Genomic DNA, 10218 nt, shown 5'->3' on the forward strand with positions numbered 1-10218 from the left:
TGACACACAATTGGCCCAGCGTCGTCCGAGGTAGGCCGGCAGGGATATTCTTGTCCCATCGCGCTCTAGCAGCTCCTGTGGCGGGTGCACGCTGACACGGTCGCCAGGTGTACGTTGTTTCCTCCAACACTGGTTTCTGGGTTAAGCGGGCATTGTGTCAAGAAGCAGTGCAGCTCGGCTGGGTTGTGTTTCGGAGGACACATGGCCCTCGACCTTCACCTCTCCCGAGCCCGTACGGGAGTTGCAGTGATGAGACAAGACTGTAACTACCAACTGGATACCACGGAATTGGGGAGTAAAAGGGGTTAAAAATATATATAATAAAAATAATAAATAACCAAAAATAAACAATGGTCTTAGCTCAGTGACTTTCAATGTGGCACCATCATGGGATGCCACCTTTCCAACAAGTCAGTTCTTCAGATTTCTGCCCTGCTAGATCTACCTCGGTCAACTGTAAGTGCTGTTATTGTGAAGTGAAAATGACTAGGAGCAACAACGGCTCAGCCGCGAAGTGGTAGGCCACATAAGCCCACAAAACAGGACCACCAAGATGTTTTAAATGTATTTTTATTTCACCATTATTTAACCAGGTAGGCCAGTTGAGAACAAGTTCTCATTTACAACTGCGACCTGGCCAAGATAAAGCAAAGCAGTGTGACAAAAACAACAACACAGAGTTACACATAAACAAACATACAGTCAATAACGCAATAGAAAAATCTATGTACAGTGTGTGCAAATGTAGAAGAGTAGGGAGGTAAAGGCAATAAATAGGCCATAGAGGTGAAATAATTACAATTTAGCATTAACACTGGAGTGAGATGTACAGATGATGATGTGCAAGTAGAGATACTGGGGTGCAAAAGAGCAAGAGTATAAATAACAATATGGGGATGAGGTAGTTGGGTGTGCCATTTACAGATTGGCTGTGTACAGGTACAGTGATCGGTAAGCTGATACTTAAAGTTAGAGAGAGAGATATAAGACTCCAGCTTCAGTGATTTTTGCAATTCGATCCAGTCATTGGCAGCAGAGAACTGGAAGGAAAGGCGGCCAAAGGAAGTGTTGGCTTTGGGGATGACCAGTGAAATATACCTGCTGGAGCGTGTGCTATGGGTGGGTGTTGCTATGGTGACCAGTGAGCTGAGATAAGACGGGGCTTTACTTTGCAAAGACTTACAGATGACCTGGAGCCAGTGGGTTTGGCGACGAAGATGTAATGAGGGCCAGCAGTCGCAGTAGTGGGTAGTAAATGGGGCTTTGGTAACAAAGCGGATTGAACTGTGATAGACTACATCCAGTTTTCTGAGTAGAGTGTTGGAGGCTGTTTTGTGAATGACATCGCCGAAGTTAAGGATCGGTAGGATAGTCAGTTTTACGAGGGTATGTTTGGCAGCATGAAGGAGGCTTTGTTGCGAAATAGGAGGCCGATTCTAGATTTAATTTTGGATTGGAGATGCTTAATGTGAGTCTGGAAGGAGAGTTTACAGTGTAACCAGACACCTAGGTATTTGTAGTTGTCCACATATTCGAAGTCAGAACCGTCCAGAGTAGTGATGCTAGTCAGGCAGGCGGGTGCGGGTGTAACGGATGTGAAACGGCTAGCTTAGTTAGCGGTGCGCGCTAAATAGCGTTTCAATCGGTGACGTCACTTGCTCTGAGACCTTGAAGTAGTAGTTCCCCTTGCTCTGCAAGGGCTGCGGCTTTTGTGGAGCGATGGGTAACGATGCTTCGTGGGTGTCAGTTGTTGATGTGTGCAGAGGGTCCCTGGTTCGCGCCAGGGTATGGGCGAGGGGACGGTCTAAAGTTATACTGTTACACGGGCAGCAATCGGTTGAAGAACATGCATTTAGTTTTACTAGCATTTAAAAGTTGGAGGCCACAGAAGGAGTGTTATATGGCATTTTGAAGCTTGTTTGGAGGTTTGTTAACACAGTGTCCAAAGAAGGGCCAGATGTATAGAGAATTGTGTCATCTGCGTAGAGGTGGATCAGAGAATCACCAGCAGCAAGAGCAACATCATAGATATATACAGAGAAAAGAGTCGGACCGAGAATTGAACCCTGTGGCACCCCATAGAAACTGCCAGAGGTCCGGACAACAGGCCCTCCGATTTGACTGAACTCTATCTGAGAAGTAGTTGGTGAAACAGGCGAGGCAGTCATTTGAGAAACCAAGGCTATTGAGTCTGCCGATAAGAATGTGGAGATTGACAGTTGAAAGCCTTGGCCAGGTCGATGAATACGGCTGCACAGTACTGTCTTTTATCGATGGAGATTATGATATCGTTTAGGACCTGAAGCCCGTAGCGCGTAAAAATCATCTATCCTCGGTTGCAACTATTACTACCGAGTTCCAAACTGCCTCTGGAAGCAACCTCAGTATAAGAACCGTTAGTTGGGAGCTTCATGAAATGGATTTCCATGGCTGAGCAGACGCACACAAGCTTAAGATCACCATGTGCAATGCCAAGTGTCAGCAGGAGGGGTGAAAGCTTGCCGCCATTGGACTGGAGCAGTGGAAACGCGTTCTCTGGAGTGATGAATCATGCTTCACCATCTGGAAGTCTGACAGACGAATCTGGGTGTGGCGATGCCTGGAGAACGCTACCTGACCGAATGTATAGTGCCAACTGTAACGTTTGGTAGCGGAAGAATAATCGTCTGAGGCTGTTCCTGGACTAGGTCCCTTAGTTCCAATGAAGCGATAGCTTAACGCTACAGCATACAATTATGTTTTAGATGATTCTGTGCTTCCAAGTTTGTGGCTCTAATTTGGGGAAGGCCCTTTCCTGTTTCAGCATGACAATACCCTCGTGCACAAAGCGAGGTCCATACAGGAATGGTTTGTTGAGATCAGTGTGGAAGAACTTGACTGGCCTGCACAGAGCCCTGACCTCAACACAATCAAACACCTTTGCGATGAATTAGATTGCTGACTGCCAGCCAGGCCTTATCACCCAACACCAGTGTCCTACCTAAGGCGTGGCTGAATGGAAGCAAGTCCCTGCAGCAATGTCCCAACATCTGGTGGAAAGCCTTCCCAGAAGAGCGGAGGCTGTTATAGCAGTAAAGGGGGGACCAACTCCATATTAATGCTCATGATTTTGGAATGAGATGTTCGACGAGCAGGTGTCCACATACTTTTGGTAATTTAGTGTATTTCGAGACTTAAGAAAAATTGCTACCACGGGCAAACCTGAAAAGGTTTAGCCAACTCTCGTTTTCCTTGATAAAAATTGTTACGCAGTTTGGAAAAAAGTCTACAATTTCCATTCTTTATGGAAATCGTTAATTGGATTCTGTTAGTACATTCAACACCAATAGCTAACAGTTTGTACTTTTAATTTATATTCGCATTTTCCCACCAACTTTGTCGAGCCCCAGTGGCCTAATGGATAAGGCACTGGCCTCCTAAGCCAGGGATTGTGGGTTCGAGTCCCATCTGGGGTGATGTACTTTTTCGAACTAACCGTATCATTGGGCACGAAAATAATCACGTGAGGCCATCTCTCAACCCTAAACATCGGCAAACTGTGAACATGGTGTATTTTTTTCACAGATACAATACAATTAGCGATGACTAGCACTCTGAATCCAGCGATCGGAGTTCAAATCTCGATTGAACGTAACATTTTGTCACCATCATAGACAGTTGTCCTAGCTACATTTACGCTGTGTAATTGCATTCTTGCTAGTTCGATTTTCATTAGCTGTGCAATATCAAGACTGTTTGTAACCAAACTGTCTTCCCCTTTGCAACCCATCGAGAAGAGACGTAAAGGGTTAATCCAACATGGCGACCTCCGTAGCTAAATATTTTTTACTCTCTCGATGTTCAGAAATCATTCGGTCCTTTACTCGACAAAGGAAATTGCCCCCTGTGTGTATAAGAAAAAGAAACCTCCTCAGTCAATGTCCAAGTATTAGTTATGGTAACAGAGCGTCTGACAACCCACAGGTTAGTGGATTTAGCAACGCTACACACAATCATATCTCTCGCACAAGCTGAGAATTCAACACGATATAGAGCTACTGTCGTACTAGCTAGGTGAATGTAGCAAGTGTAAATACATTGAGCTGTCTACAAATGAAGTTGTAACAAGTACTAGTAACGAATTCTCAAGATGTCTTGCAGGAAATTTGCTGCTTTTAACAACGCATAGGGCAGCTAGCTGGAAAGTAGCCTACATGTCACAAGCTGTAGCTAGTTCACCACGGACAGTGTGTTGTGTAAGTGCTTGGAGTGATGTTAAGTAGTTGGTATGCAGTGACTGATCGATTCGATTTTAAATGCATGTCTATATCTGATGCAGGATGGACATGTGAACATTCCAGTCGGTAAGTATAAATACCAAACTATACATTAGAGAAATGTAATGGTTATTTACCTTTTCACCCATATGCATGTACATAGATATTTTTTATTGTATGCTGTCTGTCTTATAGACCGTCTCACAGTATCCTACAGCCGAAGCAGTGGTCCAGGTGGTCAACATGTTAACAAAGGTATCATTATTACTATTCACATACCTGTGCCTGCAACCTGGACTCGGGGTAGAAGTAACATAGTTAACGAAAATCCGGGACACTCAAATTATTATATGTTACATATGGTATGATTGCATTACGTATTATAAGTTAAGAATTCAAATGTGTTGTTGTTAACGTTAGGTAGGTGGCTTATATTAGCTAGGTTAAGATTAGGTTAAAGGGTTAGGGCAGGGGTTCCCAAACTTGTTTGGCCCACAATCTCATTTTGATATCTTAACATTCTCTCGACCCAACCATGGGAAAAAAAGTATGTAATTAATAGCCAGTGTTAACTAATTTATATTTTGGGCAATGGCAGTCAATTGAAAGACATTCTAACAGTATTTCAGATTGTCTTCTCAACTCACCATCACATACTTTTAATGTGGGGCTATGACGGTCAATTGTAAATTAGTCTGACATAATGTATCATATCTTACCACCACTAATAAGATAGGTGTGCTTAATGCATGTCACCTTGGAGCTTCTCAAGGTCAGGAGGCGTGGCCGGCATTGCGCACCTCATCTCTGCTGTCACATCCAACCTGGATCAATATTTGGTTTTAATGCAGACTAGAGCACTGAATCCAGCTTCACACAGATATAAGCTGGCGAAGGGTACCATGAGTTTTATGGTGCTTTTAAGATAACTTGGAAGTTAAAAAAACACGAGGTCAAATCATGACGTCAGTGATTTTCAGGTTGGAAAGTTGGAGCTCTAGAGCTCGAGTTCGCGATTTGGAATTCCGAGTTGGATGACCTTTAAGAATGATTTTTCCCAGTCTGAGCTCTTTTTTTCTGAGTTCACAGTTGTCTTGAATGCATTGAAGTCGGAAGTCAGAGATTTCCCAGTTGTTTTGAACTCTGCATTAATGCTCAGAGGCGTAAAACAAACATACAGTCAATAATACAGAAGAATAAAAAGTCTATATACAATGTGAGCAAATGAGGTGAGATAAGGGAGGTAAAGGCAAAAGAAAAAGGCAATGGTGGCGAAGTAAATACAATATAGCAAGTAAAACACTGGAATGGTATATTTGCAGTGGAAGAATGTGCAAGGTAGAGATAGAAATAATGGGGTGCAAATGAGCAAAATAATAAAATACAGTAGGGGGAGAGGTAGTTGTTTGGGCTAAATTATAGATGGGCTATGTACAGGTGCAATAATCGGTGAGCTGCTCTGACAGCTGGTGCTTAAAGCTAGTGAGGGAGATAAGTGTTTCCAGTTTCAGAGATTTTTGTAGTTCGTTCCAGTCATTGGCAGCAGAGAACTGGAAGGAGAGGCGGCCAAAGGAAGAATTGGTTTTGAGGGTGACCAGAGAGATATACCTGCTGGAGCGCGTGCTACAGGTGGGTGCTGCTATGGTGACCAGCGAGCTGAGATAAGGCGGGACTTTACCTAGCAGGGTCTTGTAGATGACCTGGAGCCAGTGGGTTTGGCGACGAGTATGAAGCGAGGGCCAGCCAATGAGAGCGTACAGATCGCAGTGGTGGGTAGTATATGGGGCTTTGATGACAAAACGGATGGCACTGTGATAGACTGCATCCAATTTATTGAGTAGGGTATTGGAGGCTATTTTGTAAATGACTTCGCCGAAGTCGAGGATCGGTAGGATGGTCAGTTTGGCAGCATGAGTGAAGGATGCTTTGTTTGCGAAATAGGAAGCCAATTCTAGATTTAACTTTGGATTGGAGATGTTTGATGGGAGTCTGGAAGGAGAGTTTGCAGTCTAACCAGACACCTAGGTATTTGTAGTTGTCCACATATTCTAAGTCAGAACCGTCCAGAGTAGTGATGTGGGATGGGCGGGCAGGTGCAGGCAGCGATCGGTTAAAGAGTATGCATTTAGTTTTACTTGTATTTAAGAGCAATTGGAGGCCACGGAAGGAGAGTTGTGTGGCATTGAAGCTCGTCTGGAGGGTTGTTAACACAGTGTCCAAAGAAGGGCCAGAAGTATACAGAATGGTGTTGTCTGCATAGAGGTGGATCAGAGACTCACCAGCAGCAAGAGCGACATCATTGATGTATACAGAGAAGAGAGTCGGTCCAAGAATTGAACCCTGTGGCACCCCCATAGAGACTGCCAGGGGCCCGGACAATAGGCCCTCCGATTTGACACACTGAACTCTATCAGAAAAGTAGTTGGTGAACCAGGCGAGGCAATCATTTGAGAAACCAAGGCTATCGAGTCTGCCGATGAGGATGTGGTGATTGACAGAGTCGAAAGCCTTGGCCAGGTCAATAAATACAGCTTCACAGTATTGTTTCTTATCGATGGCGGTTATGAGATCGATTAGGACCTTGAGCGTGGCTGAGGTGCACCCAAATTTGTGGGCAGAACTGCTTCAACACCTGCATTGCTTGCTGTTTGGGGTTTTAGGCTGGGTTTCTGTACAGCACTTTGAGATATCAGCTGATGTACGAAGGGATATATAAATACATTTGATTTGATTTGAACTGAAAAAGTGTGTGCAAGCAAGGAGGCCTAGAAACCTGACTCAGTTACACCAGCTCTGTCAGAAGGAATGGGCCAAAATTCACCCAACTTATTGTTGGAAGCTTGTGGAAGGCTACCCAAAATGTTTGACCCAAGTTAAACAATTAGTCAATGCTACCAAATACTAATTGAGTGTCTGTAAACTTCTGACCCACTGGGAATGTGATGAAAGAAATAAAAGCTGAAATAAATCATTCTCTCCACTATTATTCTGACATTTCACATTCTTAAAATAAAGTGGTGATCCTAACTGACCTAAGACAGGGATTTTTCACTAGGATTAAATGTCAGGAATTGTGAAAAACTGAGTTTAAATGGATTTGGCTAAGGTGTATGTAAACTTCTGACTTCAACTGTGTATACTGTATTTTAAACCATCTACTGCATCTTGCCTATGCTGAACGGCCATTGCACATCCACATATTTATACGTACATATTCTTATTTCATCCCCTTACATGGTGTGTATAAGGTAGTCATTGTGAAGTTGATCAATTACTTGTTAGACATTACTGCACGGTCGGAACTAGAAGCAAAAGCATTTCGCTACACTCGCATTAACATCGGCTAATCATGCCTACCGTCCCGCCATATATGGAGCCCCATCTGTGCAAAAGCCCACCATTTGATCCCATGGAGTTTTTTTTGTCAATATAGCCACGGAGCACAAAATCCCCAGTGCCCTTTCATGCTCGGGAATCGTGAGACAGAACAATATGTCCTCGTGAATAGTATCCCCCGACATATATAGCGACCAAAAATCAATACATGGGCATCTCGGACCTCTCAGCTAAAGTCCATTTGGAGAGAATAAACTGTAGAGTTTGTCGTTCATTCAGTTTCCTCTTGATTGCTAGCAGTAGCATAAATTCTTCATTTAACTATGTTATCTGACAAAGGTATTGATTCATGAGAGTTTTGTGCCTCTGCCTCCCCACACACATATCAATTGCGGCCGGAAATATCAGTCTCTGCAATAGGGTATGGGTTCAAAGCGTGGTGGGAATGTGCGGCCTTTTTCTAAGGGCGCGCTCTGGTTGAATTTGATCTTTTAGATTTTAATAATTTAATTTACATTTTTAAGGATTTTGGAAATTCTCCTGCAAAAGCATGTTCATATCAGGCAACAACACATGAGGTTGAGACCACTAGTTTGGGAACCTCTTGGGTTAGCTAACATGCTAAATAGTTAGTTGCATAGTATTTGCTAAAGTTGTCCGTGATGAGATTAGAACAACCTTTGGGTTTAATACAGCCAGCCGCCTTTCCAATTTAACTAAGCAAGTCTGTTAAGAATAAATTGTTATTTACAATGATGGCCGACATTGGTCCAATTGTGTGCCACCCTATGAGACTGCCAATCACAGCCGGTTGTGATACAGCCTGGAATTGAACCAGGATCTGTAGTGACGCCTCTAGCACTGAGATGCAGTGCCTGCACCACTCGGGAGCTACATTTGTTTTTTTGCCTAATAAGTAACCTATCTTATGTAGCCATACAAAACGTAACATATCCTACTAATTTCAGTGTCCCGGATTTTCGTTTTATGTTACGTCTAGTCTGCGACCAGCCTGGTACATCACAATACCATCTAATGCAACTTGGAGTGCACTGAATAGATTGTTTCATACAGTCTGTATGAGAGCCTGTTGAAATGTTATTGTGATTTACTGTCTGTCTGTCTTCATAGTCAGCACAAAAGCAGAGGTCCGTTTCCACGTCTATACAGCAGATTGGATCCCAGAAGACGTTCGACAAAAGATCATTTTAAATGTACGTTAACTACCTCAAAGCGGTCAAAATGTAGATTGGTTTTGTGCCCCTCTATCTTCCCTGAGCAATATCCTCCGTGGCATTCCAAGTAGAATATTGAATGCATTATGATTTTACTCTCTCTTCTACTGCAGAATAAAAACCGTATCAACAAGGCAGGGGAGTTGCTGGTGACGTCAGAGCAGAGCAGGAGCCAGCAGAGAAACATGGGGGACTGCATCCAGAAGATCTCTGACATCATAGCCAAGGCCACTGAAAAGCCCCATGAGCCTTCAGCAGAGGACATAGCCCTCAGAGCATCCAGGTAGAGAATGACTCATGTGTGGCTGACGTTCACACCTAGTTGATACGATGGTTCAACCCAGAATCGATAACCAAATACAGCAGTAAAAAAAAAAATCTTCATCTAGCTATGTTTATTTCATTGTTGTGGTGTGTATACTTTAATGTCCATGTCAGATGGCGTTACTGGATGATTACTAAAGTAAATACATTTTTGTATGTGTTTTGCTCAGGTTAGAGAAGAGGAATAAGGAGAGACTGAAACAGAAGAAGCTCCATTCAGCAGTCAAGCACACCAGACAAGTGTATTTCGACTGAGGGTCGGACACACAAGGAAACATTCATTCGTTGTCTATTTTCTTGGTTAACCAATAAATTGAACACTTTGTTGAACAATAAAACAAACAATTTGTTTGAAAGTATTTCCACTTGTTGAGTTTTTGGAGACATGCTGATTTGAGGTGATTGTTGTGGCAGTATTTTCGCATTAATTAAAAATAAAATATTTTCAAAGAATGAGAAAGAGATCCACGATGTCGATTCTACGTGAAAATGTGAGTGGTGACGGGGACGAAAAAACTAGCAGAGGATGGTTTCGATCCATCGACCTCTGGGTTATGGGCCCAGCACGCTTCCGCTGCGCCACTCTGCTATCTGACAAAAAGCAGCGAAATTCCAAATATAAAACTAACTAGGAACGCCCATTGGTTGAAGGCATATGGGAGTGCACTCGCTAGCTAGCACAACTGCAAGATGAACTATAAATGCTGTGCGGCCGTGTCCAGTATGAGAACTAAGAACATTTAACTTGTTTACCTATTAGGCTGAATCAGGCCAGTGTCAATTCCTGACACTTTCGCATTCAAACGAACGTAGCTAGTTGCATATTCGTTAGTGTTGTTTATCAAAGAAGAAATTGCTCTCTTCATAATACTAATCCATAATAATAATAAGAATCGATTCGTGCAAATATCTCAATGAGAAAAAAGCAGCGACCACGAAGGGACTCGAACCCTCAATCTTCTGATTCGAAGTCAGACGCCTTATCCATTAGGCCACGCGGTCTGTGTGAGGAATAAGAAACATATTTTATATATAAAGAATAACAATGTTGAACGGGTTCTCGAGTA

General features: G+C 43.1%; 1 protein-coding gene and 2 non-coding genes across 4 annotated transcripts; 2 read left to right on the forward strand and 1 right to left on the reverse strand.

Moving 5' to 3' along the window:
• The first annotated feature begins 3382 nt into the window (after positions 1-3382).
• Positions 3383-3455, forward strand: trnar-ccu. The gene has a single exon. It is a non-coding gene; the product is annotated as a tRNA-Arg (tRNA).
• Positions 3456-3543: 88 nt separating this feature from the next.
• mrpl58 (mitochondrial ribosomal protein L58) lies at positions 3544-9573 on the forward strand. 2 transcript variants are annotated; one of them, XM_021575605.2, is made up of 6 exons: positions 3544-3963; positions 4319-4343; positions 4452-4511; positions 8724-8806; positions 8941-9110; positions 9322-9510. In XM_021575605.2, the coding sequence occupies exons 1-6, from the start codon at positions 3799-3801 to the stop codon at positions 9404-9406; spliced, it is 588 nt and encodes a 195-aa protein (XP_021431280.2). In that variant the 5' UTR covers positions 3544-3798; the 3' UTR covers positions 9407-9510. The 2 variants fall into 2 exon arrangements, with proteins under 2 accessions (XP_021431280.2, XP_036811598.1); XM_036955703.1 differs by lacking the exon at positions 3544-3963 and adding an exon at positions 3996-4235 and having other exon boundaries at positions 9322-9573.
• Positions 9574-10080: 507 nt separating this feature from the next.
• Positions 10081-10153, reverse strand: trnar-ucg. Its single transcript has one exon. It is a non-coding gene; the product is annotated as a tRNA-Arg (tRNA).
• Positions 10154-10218: the final 65 nt, after the last annotated feature.

This window comes from Oncorhynchus mykiss, chromosome 20, assembly GCF_013265735.2.
Source record: "Oncorhynchus mykiss isolate Arlee chromosome 20, USDA_OmykA_1.1, whole genome shotgun sequence".
In the NCBI taxonomy this organism is placed as follows: Eukaryota; Metazoa; Chordata; class Actinopteri; order Salmoniformes; family Salmonidae; genus Oncorhynchus; species Oncorhynchus mykiss.